At 41.7% G+C, this 19,573-nt stretch overlaps 2 protein-coding genes across 4 annotated transcripts in view; both read right to left on the reverse strand.

The window, feature by feature from the left end:
- Window positions 1-6,299: 6,299 nt before the first annotated feature.
- On the reverse strand, window positions 6,300-14,063 carry F2R (coagulation factor II thrombin receptor; the record flags this gene model as incomplete). Its single annotated transcript, XM_082013043.1, has 2 exons — window positions 6,300-7,495; window positions 13,985-14,063. The coding sequence occupies 2 exons, from the start codon at window positions 14,061-14,063 to the stop codon at window positions 6,300-6,302; spliced, it is 1,275 nt and encodes a 424-aa protein (XP_081869169.1).
- A 4,923-nt stretch (window positions 14,064-18,986) lies between these two features.
- The window catches only part of IQGAP2 (IQ motif containing GTPase activating protein 2), a gene marked incomplete at its 3' end in the record, with an annotated part of 126,268 nt that continues 125,681 nt past the window's right edge, over window positions 18,987-19,573 (reverse strand). For all 3 annotated transcript variants that reach the window (XM_082012791.1, XM_082012790.1, XM_082012789.1), the window contains one exon: window positions 18,987-19,100. In XM_082012791.1, coding sequence (XP_081868917.1) covers window positions 18,987-19,100 — 114 coding nt within the window. The remainder of the gene's footprint in view (window positions 19,101-19,573) is intronic.

Genomic DNA, 19,573 nt, shown 5'->3' on the forward strand with positions numbered 1-19,573 from the left:
TGGAGACAAAAAAAATCAGTGTGAAAATAAATTGAAAGAATTTCTACAAGTGGCATTAATACACAGGTTTATTCCCTACGTGACCTATAGGAAAAGCATGCAAGAAAAATGTTCTTGGAATTATTTTAAAACCGGGAGATTTATTAGCACGTGAACAGGCAGATAAAACAATGTACAAGTTTGGGACTCCCTCCCTCTCTCTGTTCTTCCCCATCTGGGACTGAGTTCTCGGTACTACGTGCTTTAGGCAGCTGTAAAGCTTTATCTGCACGCATGCTATGTAATTATTCCGGTTATGCTAGCTGACCTGACTTTTGAACTTAAGAAATTTCTTGCATTTTATGATACCTAGAAAACATGTCAGATGTGAGTGGTATTACTTTACAGATCCACAAGTTTGCTGCAGGCAAGAACACATCTTCTTCTATTTGGCTTTGCAACAATATTGATAAGCAATGAAAGATTGGAATAGGCAGTAAAAGTGGTCTGTTGTAAAAGAGAAAAGAGAAGAGGAGAATCACAGGAGTGACCATATCAGAAAAGAAACATTTAAATCAGTGTGTTAAGTTGTAATGAGTAAAGACTAACTAGCTGACAGTGAAACCCGTGTGATTTGAAAGTAGATTCCCAAGGCACCTTGCTGTGTAAATGGTGAGGAGGACTGCGTGGGATGTTGTCTTGGGCAAGAAACACTCGGTGTTTAGGGAGGTTTCCGTAAACAGGACATTGTAGTAGGAGGTGGCAGCGACAAAACGCACTCTCCGAAGCTGGACGCCTGTTTCCAGTTGAGTGTCGTTCCGCGGGAAAGGAAGCAGACTCCCGCAGCACGAGCTTGGCAGCGTAATTTCCGGTCAGCGGGACCGCTGGCTCCTGGGCCACCGCATCCCCTTCTAGCAGCTACACAGGGCCCAAGGGAGGCTCCACACCTGCCGGACTATACACCAAGTGGATGGACTTCGGTGTCTGGATGAAACAGAGATTTGAAAGGTTTGGTCTTAGGATCCTAACCTGCTTCCTGTATTGCTGATGGTGATTGCTCTTCCCTGTTTATTAAGCCAAAAATTTGAATTATTTAAACATGTATCTGAAAGAAAGAAGAACACTACAAGGAGACAATAGTGATAAAATACTTCGATAATCTGGCTCCGAAAGTGTATTCAGTTATTCTCCTTTTCTGTGTTCAGTCTTCTGAGGGACGCAGCAGTGTCCTGCCTGCCATCTCTAGCTGAGTCGAAGGGAGAAACACGGCAAGCCAGTGCCAGCTGGCTCCGAGCCCCGCGGGAGGATGAGCTAGGAGAGCCCTGTGCCCGCTCCTGTGGCACCCCCTTCGCCACTGCCGGGCACACTCTGCCCCATCCACAAGGATCAAAAAAACATACGTTGAGAACTCCCCAAGGACTGCTGCCTCTAGTGTGGCACGAAAAACCTCAAAGACCCCAAACTCCTAACACAAAACCGATCAAACAAAGGCAAGGTCAGCGACTTTCCCAGGCTTACTACTTGGCTTTGGGGACAGCGGCTTATTTGTCGTTCTACAGGCACCACTATTATAAGGCTGTTAGCACAAAGCTAAGAAAAATTATTCCCCAAAACTTTGCTGAACCTTTTCACAGATTCTGTTTAAAATAAAGTCACCCGCTTTTCCAACACAATTCCAATACTTTTTCACCTTTCCAAATCCACGTTTGTTTAGAGAGCTAATCAGTATTTCACAGTTCAGCAGATGTTCAGATCCGGTTCCTAATGGTCTCCTCCCCAACAAGCCAAATTACAACAGCCATACCTAGTTATTTTAATGCTCTCTAGTGTTGACTTGGATTATAGCATGCTATTTATTCAGTTTTTCCAGCTGTATTAGTTATCATTAAACCATTTCTATAGCACTTGCAAACTGAAAAACGCCGTGAAAAAGCACTTGCGTGAGTCATTGATTTTAAATATGTGAGAGGTCTCATTAATTTTTAAATTTGCTCAGCATCTTGCAGGATCAAACTGTGATCAAGTCAAAAAAGATGAAAATGATAACAAAAAAAGATCTTAGCCAGGGATTTACTTAAATATTGCAGCCGGCTCACCAGGCCCTTCTCTTTCCTCCCCCGGCTCTTGGGGAACTCAGGTGTGAAGCCATAGCTGGTGATCTGTTAGCCGGCTCATACTCTCTTTCCACTTCTGGATCTTCTGGTCTCAAGCAGGGAGAGATCCAGAGGCCTGATCCAGTTTGCCTGATGCAAAGCGTTGTGAACACGTTTGCAGCCAGGCTCGCATTTCTGGGTAGGATTCATCTGAATAGGGAGCGGGAGCTGACAGCCAGCAGACCGTGCGTCGTCTGCAGTCAGGCTGCAGGCAGCAGGTTGTAAGGCTGAGGCATGCTCGGCATCAACCGATAAAATGCTTCTGGCGCAAACGCACCAACCCCTGCAAAATCCTTGCCATGCTAAATTAAGCAAACCTTCCCTTGTGAAATAAGTGATAACAATGACAGCCGTTATGAGGTGTTTTGCCAGGAGAAACCATGCTGGTTACAACTCTTGCCCTGCCAAGATTGGCACAACGCGAAGCAAGCATATCTGGAACGTTAGCCAGCTTTCTTATGCATGTTTAGTGCATACAGAAAATGATGCAGCTTAACCCCAACATCCTGAGAAAAAAGAAAGAATGGGGAGAAGGTACGGGTGAAACCGCAGCGTAACATCACTGGTTTTCATTTCTTTTGGTCAGATTTTCACTCCTTCCCCTTCCCCCTGAAACAAGCCGTTCATTTTCTTTCCCAGCTAGCAGTGCAAGGGTGCATCAAACATGAAGAGATGGTTAGCTTTTCCTGTTAGCTTAAGCATGTCAGTCTAAATTGCAGTACTTTTCTGGTTCAGCTTCCTCAAAAGGTTACCACATTGTGCTTTGCTGCACGGCCATGCTCAGCAGTTACAACCTGTTTTGCAGATGCTGTTTGTGCTTGAGGTTGGGTCCATAAAGCGCTGCTGATTGAGCAGATCCTGCCCTTCTTCTTGCCATCAAATACACCATCAAAACACTGAGAACTGTAGCATGTTCCAACTAACTTGTTGCACAAAAATGCCAAATTCAGAAAGAGTTGAGCTGCCTTGGTACGAGACTCCTCCAGTCACATAGCAGTTTGCTTATTTTTGCAATACGATCAGGCTGAAGCCTCAACAAATTACAAACCAAAGGCAGAGGTGGGACACTAGCTGTGGGAGCCTAAAAGAAGGAATCGCTCTTAATGCTTCATTTGCTATGGAAAGATTTTAGCAAGTATTATGCTGTGTGGCAACTGACTTGTTAATCAACCCTCCATATGTAGCAGATATATGCATTTGCAGGCTAGCAAGAGGCTTGCTAGAAGCATTTGCAGAGCACCAATATGAGCAGGATGCCTATGCATATACCACTGACTGGTCTGGGTTGAAAAGGACCTTTACAGTCTAAGCCCCCTGCAATGAGCAGGGACATCTTCAACTAGATCAGGTTGCTCAGAGCCCTGTCCAACCTCACCTTGAACAACATTTCCAGGCACGGGGCATCCACAACCTCTCTGGGCAACCTGGGACAGTGTTTCACCACTCTCATTGTGAAAATTTTCTTCCTTATATCCACTCTGAATCTACTGTCTTGTAGTTTAAAACCACTGACCCTTGTCCTACCGCAATTAAAAAGTCTCTCCTGATCTTTCTTATAATCCTCCATTAAGTACTGGAAGGCTGCAGTAAGGTCTCCCTGGAGCCTTCTCTTCCCCAGGCTGAACAACCCCAACTCTCTCAGCCTGTCCTCACAGGAGAGGTGTTCCAGCCCTCTGATCATTTTGGTGGCCCTCCTCTGGACCCGCTCCAACAGGTCTGTATCTTTCCTGTGCTGAGGGCTCCAGAGCTGGCTGCAGGACTCCAGGTGGGGTCTCACCAGAGGAGTAGAGGGGCAGAATCCCCTCCCTCGACCTGCTGGCCACGCTGCTTTGGATGCAGCCCAGGATACGGTTGGCCTTCTGGGCTGCGGGCGCACATTGCTGGCTCATGTCCAGCTTTTCACTCACCAGCACCCCCAAGTCCTTCTCAGCAGGGCTGCTCTCAATCCCTTCATCTCCCAGCCCGTACTGATACTGGGGGTTGCCCCGACCCAGGTGCAGGACCCTGCACTTGGCCTTGTTGAACCTCACGAGGTTCACATGAGCCCATTCCTCAAGCCTGTCAAGTGTTGTGTTTCAAACATGCTTAAAGCAACATAAAAATACTTTCCAAAGGCAACTTCAGAACTTTAGGTAGTTGCTAAGAAGTCAAGAAGTCTACTTATGTTTGTGAGTCCTTTTTATTTAAGATTCTGTGCCTTTCCTGTTTTTTTTTTTTCTCATTTGCGTGTAAGCCAGAATTATCAGCAAACCCAACTTCAGCAGTGTGCGTGGCAAAGCTGGGATACTGGTTTACAAACATGCATAAACCCCTTTATACTCATTCTTACCCATGAACTTTGTTGATGCTCATGGCCATGAAAATGAACAGTTGTGTTCACCCCTCTCATTTTTTCACCCTACCAGGTAGAAAGAAGTTGCTTATTTGCAAATGTTCTTGAGCACGTAGAGGTTGCAAGTGAAACCACCCAACCAAAGAGCGAAACTTAGTAAATAATCGCTATGATTGTGGAGCTGTTTTCCACTCACATTTCCCTCCTTCCTAGCATGTGATACTGCCCTTTCAAAGCAGACTAGATGGTCTCTTTTGGCTACCTAAACATAAACAACTATCATGAAACAAAATTCCATGACATTGAAACACATCCCAGCTGTGTAATAGATCTAAAAAGCAGTCTCCTATACTGTAACTACAGTAATTTTTTCTGACAGAAAGAAGTGAATGTTCATAGTTTTGAAATGCATTTGGATTTTGATGAAAATCAAAACCACTCCTATTAAACAAAGTGAGAATGTAACTGAATACGTTTCATAAACATTTGTGGGATTTTAGCCTTACAGACTACATATACATATAGTTTTAGTGCTCATGTACTTAGAAAGTGGCAAATACTTGAGAACAAAAATCTAGGTAACGCAATGCTTAATTATGCTTAAGTCCATTAAAGAACAGACACAAATTGACACGAGATCATGGTTAGAAAGGTGTTTATCACTGTCAGAATGTATGCAGAAAGATTAGGTTTCTTATTACTTGTGTTGGACTGCAGACAGCTTTTATCCATTACTGTACTTCTTGGCAGATTCCTATGGCAAATCCTACCTTAACCAAATTCCTACTTCAGTTGATTTCCATTTTCGTGTACAGTCCTACTACCTACACACTTGTTCCTAAAACTGAATTCCTGTTATTTGGCTTCAGCATCTCTTGTAGTGAAAGAACTCTACACACAATGACGTTAGCTCTTGGGCTTTACACCACAGCAATTTTAGTAGACGTGGACACAATGTAAAATATAAAATACATCCAGACTTGGCAGGGATAAAGGATACTTCCAAGTCCTAAACACGTGCATGATGATTAATCATGTGCATGAAAGCACACCTTTGCAAACGGCTGAACAAGATGATGCATATGGCTTTTTCAGTATATTTTCTGGAGAGCCATTCAACACTGATTTGTTGTGAAATAAAATGCCACAATTTTTTGTGAAATTAATTGTGAGAAATGCCGTATTCCTACTGAAGACACACAAAAAAAAGCTAGTTCTAGCTGCTGAGGATTATCTTCCCTGACACACTGCACCAATCAATAGCTGATTTTCAGTTGCTAACATTCCTAAAACCATACAGACTGTTTTAAAGTGGAATACATTAAAATGTAAAATAAACAGTTTTAGTGTCCAAATGCAAAATAATGCTACGGAAATTAAGCAAGTTTACAGGTAATTCTAGAAATAATGACAAATAGGGGAAAAAAAAAAAGCCTGGAAAAATATTTTCACTTTCTTCAGAAAGTAATGGATCAATGGAGTGGCTCCATAAGTAAAAATTTAATCAACCTGATACAGTTCAAAACCCTAAAATGAGATTTCATAAAACCCCTGCAATAAACTGAACTAACAATGCAAAGGATTTGACTGAAAAAAGTTTATTTGAAAAACACTCAACAACTATTACTAAGAAACTATTTTTCCCCTCTACATTTACATATACTATACATATACATATACAGAGTTCGAATTTGAATTGCGCATTACTTTAATGAATCCATAGAGCTATGTATTGTACAACAACTTGGTTTAAGGTTTTGCATTTATTGGATATACTACAGTCTTTTTGTTGTTTGAAATTGTCTAAAAATTAAGCATGTGTAAGACACGTTATCTCAATGCATTGCTAGTAATTTCCTGTAGACACTGTTATTCACATTACTAGAGCACGTAGCCCTTCTGCTAGTGGTAGACATTGACTGGCCACTGCTGTTACTACTGTTAGGATCAAAAGTCTTTCTACAATTGAAGAGACTGAAAAGTTGCCTCTGATACTGAGAAGAAGCATAGTAGTAAATAAAGGGGTCAATGCAACAGCTAACGCTGCTGATACAAACACAGAGTAGATAGGCAAAGTAGAGGTACTCTAAGCTGTTATCGTAAGAAAAATGGATATAATGAATTAATAGGAGGACATTTGTTGGCCCAAAGCAAATAACAAAAACAGAAAAAACAGCCACACACAAGAGTAAGGCACGCGTCTTCTTATTTTGTTTTGCAACAATGGTAGAAGAACTAAGACATCGAATGATACACACATAACAGACAGTAGAAATTATAAACGGCACTACAAAAAACACAGAAGAGAAGATGGAGAAGAAGTGGAGGTAATAGCCGTGAAGTTCAGATTCTCTTAGCACATCGTGGCAAGTAGTTATATTTAACTTGGGTATTTCCATCGTTTGCTCTCTGGTGAGAAAAGGTATAACCCCAGTTATTGCTACAAGCCATATGATGAAACAAATCAGCGAGGCACGTCTTAATGTACGCCACCCGAGAGACTGCATGGGATACACCACTGCTAAGAAGCGATCAAAGCTTATGCTTGTCATAAGCATTATTGAGCAGTACATGTTACAGTAGAAGGCAGCAGTGATGAACCGGCACATCTGAGGTCCAAAACCCCAGTCATTTCCAGAAAAGTGATAAGCAATCTTAAAAGGAAGCACGCTCACAAACAGGACATCTGCAAGGGCCAAATTCAGCATGTATACTACAGCTGGCTTTTCAATTTTCATTTTTTTCAGAAACACGAGTATCGCTGTAACGTTCAGCGGGAGGCTGAGCACGAGCACTAAGGTGTAAACTGAAGGAACAAAACGCGTCAGCCACGGGCTCGTGAGGTATCTTGCTGTTTGCACTGACATTGTCCGTTGTTCACGTAGGAATGGTCCCGTCAGATTGGTGGCTCCCGATCCAACTTCCAAGTCATTTTCACTGTCACCTTCAGTAGGTATAGGGTCATCCCAGTGACTTGCAAAAGAGAGTACAAAACTTCTGGCATGTGGCATGCTGCCATTATATAGGGAGGCTGAAAAATAAGGTATTAAGATTAATAAGCAAATATTTACATGCTATGGGGAAGCGAAAATATCTTTCAAAAAGGAAAGTTAAGATCGCATTTGCAACACAAAATAATAAGGTTAATTCCTGATTCAACATGCAGGCTGCCCACAGATGTTAGTCCAGCCCTTTTTATTTTAGCTCCTGTTACAAGTTTATGTAGTGTGTCCTCCTTTGTCTCCTGTCTCTTAGCTTGGAGGCTTTTTCTGGTAGGGACTCTATCTTATGGAGCCAATCTCATTTATGTTCTCTTTGGGGTACTTTAACACAAATCCAATGGTAAATTTGCCACCCTTGAAATGTCTTTGCCAGACCCTTCATACAGTTTCTCAGAAATGAGGTGCTGGGATAAATACTCGTATTCATACGCAAAATTCCCATCAGAAGTACTCATCACCAAAATAGCAAAAAGTTAAAAGTGCAATTAAAATATCAAGTTACTGAAATATTTCTGTGTGCTCTGGAGACGCCTTTCTTAACCTGACAGCCCCCACCAAGGCAGATGGCAGAAGTCTGCATGCAGTTTTCAAGGCCAATGTGGATCAATGTTTCGCTTGTTGTCAGACAGGTAGCCACAGATTGCACTGGAACACTTCCCCACTTTAGCCTACCCCACAGGATGAAACATCGAGGACAGCACGTGTTACAGACATGCAGACAGCAGACTTACTTTGGAAGACTCTTGTTTTCAGCTTCAGCTTAACCTCGTTAGGCATAGGGTAATTCAAACATATTATGGGCAGACAGAAGTGAGAGTTACTACTACTTAAGTAATCATTCACCTACTTAACCGTGCAACTGATCCTTTGTTGAATCCTAGATAACCAAAATAAAAATGGTGTGCTAGCTTAAATCAGTGACCTGAAAGTACATATGCATGATTCACCTAAGATGCTACTTGTTAGAAGCAATTATTTGTTCTACAGTAATTCAAACCATTTTTTAATGCAGATGAGAACAAAAGCATCTGAAGGCGGCGGATGGCAGAAAGAGGAGTGCCCGCAGCTCCGAGCAGGCAGTTACCTCCCTTTGTGCACAGGCTGTGCGAGAAGGACCCTGCCCAGCTTGAATTTTGGTGAAATGCAGACTTGAATGTGGAGGGAGATCAGAGGAGCGGTAGGGAAATCTGGGTATTTTTTAAAGCTGCTGTGCTTTGTCTCAGCAGCATTCTGGGGGCAGAGGGGACAAAAGAGGGTAAGGGTTTGAGATGATGGTTTTCATATGCAAAGTGACTAGACGCAGCAACCTCTGCAGGCCAGAAAAAAGATGCTGCATGAGAATTTCAGCCACGAGCTTGTTGCATACACTGCAGCAAGAACAATTTAGGACTTTCACTGAAACGCAAATGCACAGAAGTATATGAGATTCAGTGTTTGCACAGAAGGGCACTAAACCAACATATACAAGAGTCTATTCTGCTGTCTGTAAGAGAACACTAGCAAAAGGCAAAATGATAGCTCCTTAATCTTGAACCTGACTTTAGGCCAAGCAGTTGGATGGCTCAAGGAGTCAGCTCCGAGTTCAGCAGTTCAGGTGCAGCACGAGTTGTATTTAACACCTCTAACGTCAGTCTGTGACTGACATAAAGTACTTAGGTGATTTCCAGTACTTAATGATCATTGCAATAGGAATTGGTCACAACTGACACCATCAGTACTCCTCTCTTTTGGGAGGATTGCAATAATACTTGAATGATAAAGCCCAGAGGCTTGTCTCCATGGTAAAGTCATCAGTAAGAGTGAGGAAAACTCCTGAACAGTACCTCTGGTATCTCCAGTACGTACAAGTTTTATGAATTCAAGACCTTGAATGCCGTGAATACCTATTTCTTCCACTGGCATTTCTAAACCAGAAAATCTCTGAAACAGAAGACAATGATGATCCTAGTCTCTGAAGGCATACATGTCTTTTTTGGTTTCTCCACCACTGAAGAACAGTGTGGAGAACCAAATGAAGAGGTGACATTTGTTTCATGTGAAGAAGGCATGTTTTTGGGGAACAGATATAAATGGACTTGATGATAGGGAAAGCAAAGCGGTGCCTGGAGTCAGGAACTGTATTGCCGAGATGATGTCTGCATGACAGCAGCAGCACCTCTCCCACCCCCGTATCCCTGAACTCTGAAGGGCTTTGCCTGCGCTGTCTCACCTGAGCTAGCAGTGCTGCCATGCCTCACTTTTTGAGGACTAGGGAGCAAACCAGTCACTGACCCTTAAATGACTGAGGTTAAAAGTCACTTACTGTGGAAGCCCTTGGTCCTAACCTGACCCATTTCTCGTCAGTGACTCCTAACTTAGAACACAATGAAAATATGCGAAAGGAAAAAACATGATGATTGGGCCAGTTACCTTTCATCAACTACTGACCTTTGTCTTAGCTATTGCTTACAGTTACTTGAACATTGCTAATAATTTTAATTATATCCTGAATTCTTGGAGCTAACTTATTTACAACTTTCTTAGGTGAAAGGATTTAGAGTCTGCATTACTCCATTATCAAACTTTTCTAGAAGTAGAATCCTATTAAACATTTCATAAATAATTTCAGTTTAGTTAAAATTCTCTGGATTAATACTTTTAACTTGGTGAAAAATGTGTTCTCTGTATAAGCAAAGACTTTCTAGGTTCAGAGTTGAACTCAACCTTGATGCTCCGTGCTGTGTTTTGTCCTCAGTCCATCTCCCCACCTTCAACTTAGATGACATGAGGTACTACTTAAAAGCCAGGTCTATAGAAAAATGCAGTAAGACATCAAACTTGCTATTTCTTTGCCACTTGATTATATAGAGAGTGAGAATTTAAACCTTCTTGATGAAATTAAATTTAATTTGAATTTAAAAGATTGATAGCCACATATCGCTTTTCCTTTGCAAAGCTGCTTTTATGTTTGTATGACACAGCATCGGTTTATTATTAGAAAAAACAATAGTGCACTTGATGCTTTCTGAAACAGAAAGGAAGATAGTTACTGCCCTGAGGTTCTGGATTCCTTTTGTGTCAGTGTTTATTTGAAAAAGCCCATGACCCAGAGATTTATACACAGAAGGGAAGAGTCATCCTATTTCAAAAGATCTTAATGAACCTTGACAATAAACATGAAGGTCAGTCATGGGAAACCGGTATTACATATAAGCTGGGATAGTACAAGACAGCCAACACAGAAGCTCTCCAGAAAAGATTTTAAAACTACTCTTACATAGCTACAGCTATAGCAGAGTCTGTCAGATGTTCCTTTCTAAAGGATTTGTCTAAAACATATTTCACTACAGCTTAAGTAATTTTTAATAATACAAGTAATCCATTAGGCAAACAGAGGTAAAGCTTGTATAATGATCATAAATGTTCAAACAGTCATACTTTTTGCTAGGCCGTCATCCGATCCTTTTGGAAGAGGTCAAACTGGTAAATACTATTTTTATGAGTAATAGTATTCTCGTTGCTGATATGACAGCGTTAACGTCTGTATCAAAGTACTTGTAAAATATAAATAGGTATGAAAGAACAGGACCAAGAACAAAGAAAAAGCAGGGTAAAGCACTGAGGTTTTATCCTCGTGGTGTGCAGTCAAGACACTGAACAGTATACACCCAGTCTTGTCTTTGCTTCCAGTGAGGACTTTGAAAGGCAAAAATTATGTAGAATCAGTATGATACTCAAAATTCTCTGAAGTTTTCATTAACTGCCTCCAGTCTTTGCACTGATGCTCCATCAAGGACATACAGAAATGATGTAGAAAGCTCAGTAAACTTGGGATTATTAGATTTTAACAATCTATACTGTGCTGTCTTCCATCAAGTACTACATATTGGTTTCACAATCAGCATATGCATATTCCACTTACACTGGAAGACACTGCTTTTTTTTTTCTTACACAGAGCTATTTTATAATTTCCTTTTACGTCTACTTTTCATATCTAAGGGGCTACTGCACATACTGTTCTGTGAAAGGAGACGTAGAGAGCAAATAAAACGGCTCCAAGCAGTCTTAAAAAGGACTCTTGAGCTCCAGAAGAAAAATTTCAAAGCATTTCTGTAGACCCATAAATCTGGAGAGGATGTTACAAACTATCAATGTCTGTGTCCCAAGGGATATCTTTCTGAGGTGGAAAACTAAAGAATAGGCTCCCAGTCAAGCCAATTAAATACGTTCCCTGTGTGCTGCTGGAGAAAATACCGATTTCTAGGTATTACTGATGACAGCTGCACCTGTACCGCTGGCTTAACAACAAAAAGTTGGTTTCTCGTATCTCCCTTTTGTAGAACCATCAGTGCTAAGCACCTAGAATCTAAATTACTCAGTGGCCCCTAGGTACTCACAGGCAGAATATCAAGTGCATGCCAGACATGTTTATAAACAAGGTAAGACACAACCTTGTAGGACCGATGACAATTATTTGCTTTTGTAAAAATAAACACCGTATTGTCTTTTAAGAATCTTCTTTAGCCCACACCTCTGTTTATACAGAATTCGTTATTATATTACATGAGTGATATAGTAAAAATTTGAACACATTTGTCTAAAGTATCATTTTCTTGCAACCAGATGTCTGCTCCTTTTTGCTCTCCTTTCTCAATCCTTTTCACCACAGGTGCTGGCTCCAAGCAAGATGATAACATCTCTCTCTCCAGCTATTGGTGTCCCAACGCAGGAAAATCCATGCAGGTTCAGACCTCCGCCAGCCACCCCACTGCCGAGCTATTGCTTTCTTAGCTGCCCCCAGGGCCAGCACAGGTCGGTAATGTGGTAGCTGCGGACACTGAAGGGCCAAGGGAGAAGCAGGACAGAAGCCGCAGGTGCACGGGCAGAGCAGACCTGGGTATACAGCAGTGCATGGGCAACGGGAATTAAGGACATCCTGGTAGAAACAGGAAAGGTTATCTGGGGCAGCGGGGAAATTATAGTATTACAATGGCAGCGAGCACAAGGAGAGCAGAAGAAATGTTCAGATGGCCAGGCTTTGTTAGTTCTACTGCGCATGAAGAAACTTGTTTTGAATTTTTATTTTCCCAGTGATGTAATACAGTAACTATTTCAATCATTATTTCCTAAGGAAGCAGCAAATAAATAGTGTAATTCAGGGTGCTCTTTAATGAAGACTGTAATTGCAAAAAGGTAGGAAAACGAGTTTGAATGCTTCCGTAAACTGAAAGAACAGCACCCAACAGTACAATCTTTTTTCTAGCATGAACATGTATAGTTTGTATTGTTTTACACCCCTCCCCTCCCTTTTTATAAGGGCATTTTCCTTAGACTTTCAATACGAACATGATTATGATCTCTTCATTCCCACTTGTCCTTGTGCCAAAAAGTTGTTTAGTCAAAATTATTTGCCCTCTCTGATAGTTCCCGCCCAGCATAACTACAAACACTAGCTCTTTCAGTCTTCATTTTAGTAGTCAAAGTATGCCATGTTCTTAAATTTCCTCTTAGCTGTTCCTAAATCAGCCCTCTTCTGTGTGTAGAGCTTGAATTGAGTCTTCCCAGCAGGCATCTGATGGTGCTGAGTTACTTGTACAGCAGCAGTATGATCACTATCTCACTGAAATAGATGTTAAACTGAATTTTACAGAAAAAAAACATTGCTAATCTCTAAATGCGTAATCTTGCCCTTTGTACTGTTGTACCTCTACCAGAAACTGGGAGGTGACATGCATGCATGTCTTCTCTTGCTTTCCTTCCCTCAGCACCTGCATTGCCAGACGACAAGCGCTGAGCTAGACGGATCCGTGGTCTCACCAGCTACAGCACTGATGTTACTATTAGTGCTATTTCTGAGTAACCATGAAGGTCATCAACTTAGGGTTCCTATTCTGAATTGATGTGTGCTGGCAGCTCTTCCGAACTTCACGCTACCTACCAATTCAGCCAGCACTCTATCGTCTGAAGTGGGTAACGAACGGGAAAGCCGTTTTTCTTAAGGAAGTCCATCAGCACGTCTCGCCGGCCTGGTCACTTCTCTCCATCGTAACTTGCTACTGCCCGGCCGCCTCCGTAGCCATGGCACAACTGTAAACCATTCTTCACCATCCCGCCTGTGGGATCGCGTCTTTCTCGGACCTACGTATTTCAGATCTATGACGTCCCCTTTATTCAAAACCACCGTTCTCGAAAAGCTACCTGTCCGACCTTGCTTTACCCAGGCGAACTTTATGTTTTAGCCCGTTCCCCCGCCGCTGCTATGAGAACAAACCTAGAGCAGCGTTTCACAGCGCCAAAGAAAACGCGATCCGGAGCTCCGGTGGGAACTTCACAGCGGGAGACCCTCCCCTGGCAGCGCGCAGGCCAGCGACGCGGGGCGCTGACGCCTCTTTCGCTTATTTCCCCGCTGCCAAGGCGCGCGGCCCCGGGCTCGCGCAAGGGCCGCCGCCCGCCCACCGCTTCCCGGGGGACCCAACCTGGGACGGCAGCGCCCGGGCCGGGCCCCTCCCGGCCCCTCCCGGCCCCTCCCGGCACTCACCGCGGCGGGCCGCGGCGGGCGGCGCGCAGCCGAGGACGGCCAGGGCGCAGAGCAGCGCGGGCAGCGCCCGCGGCCCCATGGCCGGGAGCTCCCTCCGTTCCCTTCCTCCCGCCGTCCGTCCGTCCAGCGCAGGGGGACGCGACTGCGAGCCGAGGCGCGCCGCCCCGGCGGAGGGGGGGGGGCCTGCGCGGCGGCCCCGCACCGCCCGCCGCGGGGGCGGGGAGGAGATCCGGGCCTCGGCGGCACCGGGAGAGGGGGGGAGCCTGCGGCGGCGCGGGGCGCTGGCAGCCGGCTGAGGAGTGGTCGTGGGCTCGGGCAGGGCGAGAAGGCGCAGAACAAAGGGTTATTCTCAAGGAATTATTCTAAGCTAAATTTGCCAGATTTTGTTTGCGCAGTCGAAATTGCAGGTGCCCCACAGGAGCACAGTTACAAGGCCGGTTGATATATCTGCACTACACGTACCTGAAAGATCACGCTCATTCAGAAAAGCTCCTTAATACGTAGATCTGCTTTGTATGAAGTAAATGACAACGAGCTTGCTGGTGTTGCGTGGGTTCAGTAAGCAGACTGCTCCACAAATACAGGACAACCTGAAAGCGACTCATGACCCAGCTTTGCAGCCCTCTGTTCTTGTAGGACCCCTGAGGAAGCGGTGCCGCACCTGAACTCCGGCGGCACGTGCTGTGGACAGGAAAGCTTGTTCTGTCCTGTAGAGCTGCTCATGAATCAAGAGCTGGTTGAACTGAAACCTATATGAAAGCTATTGAGGAAAATATTTTTGTACTTTTGCAGCTATCAATGAGGCTCTGTTCTTTGGAAATACTTGCTCCACTAGTGGTTTGAGTGCTTTGTATGTCTTAGGGCTATAACACAGTCAAAAGCTTTACAAGTGGACACCCTTTGGTTTGCTAGGGTGTGCTGTCCCATCCTCAACGGTGTGTCCTTCTCTTTACAGCAATACAGACGCAAAAAAGAGAGGGGAGTAAGCTCCATTTAGAAGTTGTTCAATGTATGAAGTGCCTTTACTTCTGCAGAAGCACAGGCCTTTGAGTGTAAAAACCATGGAGAATAAATACTCCTGATCACAAGTACTAGTTCCCAGTAAGTTCTAATCTTTGCTTGCTCTGATGTTCTTCTCCCAGCCTACCACTTGCTAGATATTATAGCACCGTTAAGGCTGACTTCAAGTTGTGTAGAGCATGAGTGAGTAATAAATACAAGTTTTGCAGCTGGCCAGCCTCTCTACAGCTCCATCATCCCGAACACACTAGGAAGGTCACAAAAAACACCTTATACTTAATCATGAACTTTTCTTCGTCTATTTAGAAAATGCCTTAATCAGAGATAATTTCTTTTCACCTATTTGGGAAGAGAAAGTGAAGCTATTGTTCGGCATTCCCTTGGTCTCAGCTCTACACACATACCCAAAAGTAACACTTAAAAATTTCTAAAACCAAAATAGAAGTGAGATAAATATCAGTCTTTCTTAAAATAGATGTGTATTTGTAAATGTTATAACAGACCTTGGAAAAGCATACGTGTCCAGTGTTTGTGTTTCTTATGCTTCAAGAAGCCTTAACCAGTGGGCCAGTGCTTGAGGGATAAACCAGCCTACAGAGTTTGTGAAAGATATGAAGAGAAACAGATTGTATCTGCAAGGAGTACTTCAGTTGTGGATATAAGGAACAGTCATAGGCCTATGTCCTTGCATCTTTATAAATTAGATTACTATAATTGTAGTGAGTGAATTAAAAAAAAACCCCAAACCCAGTCTTTGTTGAATTTTCAGTCTGCATATGGGAACGAAATTTAAGTTGATTTTTGTATCCTGTAGTTATGCAAGTCATATTGCTACTTTCTTTTGAGAAAAACTGATTGTAATGGAGATGAAGAGTTCATGACTTCTAAAGTTTTTAGCTGTTACCACTTTTTAATTCTACTTCTTGCACCTTTTTCAGAGCTTTGTTTTTTGACAGCAGCATGTTACAGGACAAAAACTCATTCCTGTCAAACACTCTATGTCTACCAAAAAAGCCTACAGCTATCTAGTAAGATTGCTACATCATTAGGGTTTGGGAAAAGGACCATCTTTCTGCTGTTTAATACACAGATTACCCTGGCGCATGCCCAAGGTGGGTTGTTACGGCTCAGAGAGGATGAGGTTAAAAGTGTATCTCAGAGGCAAAATCAGTCCTCCAGGAAGAGGGTTGTCTATCTAGTTTTGAACCTACTGAAATCAGATGTGACTGTCACTCTTTGGATTTGCTGTCAGAGGGAAGTTTTTTGTGTTGCTCCTGTATTCTTTAAAAAAAAAAAAGCTAAGGAAGATTTGCAGGTAAGTACAAAGTGAAACAGAACAAAGGTATCACTTGTGATAGTGTTTCTGTCTGCTAGGCCAAAGATGATGTTCTGCAGTTCTGTGGATAGTTTTGGAGCTTCAGAGCCCCATCAAAGTTCCAAAATAAACTGTCAGCTGCCAAGCATTCTTAGTCAACTTTAAAGACATGTGGTAGAAAAGTGCAAACTGTGGGGCTAACAGACTAATATTATTGGCCATTATAATTTTTTCTTCACTACCACCAGCTAAGGAAGATGAAGCTGAGATATAGTCAAGTCCTTCAAGGAAAGATGCATTTTCTCCTGTGGTGAAAACAGACGCGTAGGCTTTATTCAGCTGTATTGTCTTTTTCCTCAGGTTTTGCACCAGCAAGGCAAGTCTTTCCACAAGACCATTTCATGAATGAAACTGGTTTTGTCAAGACCTATCTAATGTTGAGGACCCTAAATTGCAGCTTACAGCAGCCTCCAAAAAGCCTTTCTTTTTTGTTATATTTAGTAGCTGTCAGCAGCATAAGACAGCAGTGGATGGGCACAGAATTACTTTGCTCATTTGCATGGTACTTGGTACTACCATCAATCTTCTATTGCAGTCAGTCCTGTTTAGCAGGGCCCTAAGCTGAACTGGTTAGGAGAAAAGCTTCAAAAGGAGTTTAAAGAAATTAAATGGAAATTAGTCTTTGATGTGCACTAGAAGAGCAGGAAGCCCAAGAAATGGTTGGAAAAGGTGAGTGCTAGTACAGACTGTGCCTTTCATACATGTCATTACCTAGGAACCAAGTAAGCTTCCTCAAGCTTGTGTACATCAGGAAATAACTGAGGAAGGTGCTGTTCGCATTAGAACTAAGCAGTCACTAGATGTGTCAAGTGCATTACACAAAGCAGCACATCCAGGAGTGACTTAATCCCAACAGAGGCTGTGGGACTCTAGTATGTCACACCAGCAGAACTCAAGGCTTTTGGCACGTTACCTCAAAGGTCTGGTCTTCAGATCAACATTCCATCTGTGCAAACTTACCTGCTCAGTCAGAATTTATCAAAAATATGTGGGGATTAGTTAAGTCTCTTACAAATAAAAAGGGAAACAAAAGATTGTGAGTTTGTGTTCAAGTACAATTCACTTTTCTCCTTTGGAAGTAAAATTAAAGTGCTGCTTTCACCTTTCCATCCAGCTATTTCAAGTGAACCAGGGTACTAATATTGCAGCATTTATGTCATGTTAAAATGGCTTATACATAACTAGCTAGAAAAATAATGGAAGCTCATAGAAACTGTTCATCTTTTAATTAGGGATATTAGCTGTTTTAAAGTAGTCAAGTGTTCAAATTTAATGCCATGTATAAATGAATATCTCTAGTAAGTGTAATAATTTTTTCAGCTTGTATAATACCACAGGTCAGTATACCAACTAAACTCATCGTCTGGCACTGAATTTACACCTTCAGAACACCTTACACTGTTTTATTCCTTTATTACCTTCAGACTTAATACTTGTTTAATATTTGCTTTTACAGTGCATTCCAGAATGCTTCACTGTCCATCTTTTAAAATGTTTGTCATGAGGAAAGTGAATAGGAAATTATTTTCTCTTGGTTTACGTATCTATCACATTACTTACTGTACACAATTTTGCTCTGTAGATATAATCTGAGTTCATCAACAAAATTGTCATCACATACAACGGCATAAAGGCCATCTGGTCTTTACTGCTGAGCAACCTTCCTAAAGTGTACTGTGAGGACAATCAAGCTTAGATTCAATTTTATAAAAGCACTGAAAGAAGTTTTCACTGCCATCTGGATTGCTGCTTTAATGATTCTTTGAAATGAAATTTAGGAACCAAGCCAGTTTAATTAGGTAATGTTTATTTTACATAGAACAATCTCCAAAGAATATTAAAAAAAAATCTAAATACTGATTTTATTGCATTTATTTTCTTACAAAAAAAGACAGACAAGCACAATTTACGTATTCAAATACTTCAAACTGAACAACAACTGTTCAGTATTTAAATTTCCCCAATGTCACTCCAAAGGCTGTGAAAGTAGAAAATGTCATTTTACATGAGGCAGTAGTGCATTTTAGTAGGAATGAATCACAAAATATATTTTTGTACAGTAAGAAGTTATTGTCACTTTATAATTACCTATAAAAATTTTTGAATTGCACAATAAGTTTGCTTCACAATTGACAACTGCCAGAAAATAGGCTTAGTATGTAACTAAATATTTGCCCAAACTATCCCTTAGAAACAAATTAGGATTTCTTTTGGTAAATACTTAAAGTCTAATTAGAACTATATTATATATCTGAAGTCATTTAAAATGTTTTAATAGGAAGGGTTTATATATTCAGCTAAATTTGATTTCTGCCTACCTTAAAATCCATACAACCACAATAGCTGAGTGTCCTAAACAATATTTCAATTTGAAAGTACCAACACCAATGAAATCTGGAACTGTTTAATTTAGTCTACTTCCTATTTTTCTGCTTTGTTAGCAATGCTGAAAAGGCACTGTGTACATTCCTCTGAACATTTGGTGTTTTAGGATTTTTTTTGAAGTTAAAAAGCATTCAATGACAGACATCAAACAAATGTTTAAAAGCAAAAAAATACTGAATAGACTTCCCACTGATGGATGTAGTCCATGATATCTAAAGACACTCATTTTCCATAGAACTTCTTATTCAACAAGAATATGAGCAAATTCACATTCACTTTAGCTTTATCGAACATTTTCATGACAGCCACACCTTCATACTGCATCTGAAGCAAATCCTGAAATCAGAAATAAAATCATTAGTCTCTGTTTGAATCCATACCTTACAGCAGCAAGATGGAGTAATTTTCATCATGTGATAACCATCTGAAACTCCAGGTCCTTCACAATTTAAACAATTACAAGCACCTGTTGGGTTGGTGTAGAAAACATTACATGTCCTCTAGATCCCAAATTGTAGACTGTCAGTAACAGCAAACCAGAAGAAATACTGTTTTCTGTGTATTTTAATTTTATCTTGGCATTTGCTGCTTGCCACTGAATTAGTGTGGAATTTGGTTTCATGCAGTTGTCCTAAAATAAACATTAACCCAACTCCATGCCCAACATCCTACAGAAGTTATATGGTTATTCACCACATGATCTGCTGCTCTGTGCTGATTGAATAGTTCATAAACACTCATTTAAAAATCTGTAATAGTTTATATTTAGAGGAAATGCAACTGTGACTATATAGCAAAATAACAAAATT

The sequence above is a fragment of the Phaethon aethereus genome (assembly GCF_964289735.1).
Source record: "Phaethon aethereus genome assembly, chromosome: Z".
Taxonomy (NCBI): Eukaryota; Metazoa; Chordata; class Aves; order Phaethontiformes; family Phaethontidae; genus Phaethon; species Phaethon aethereus.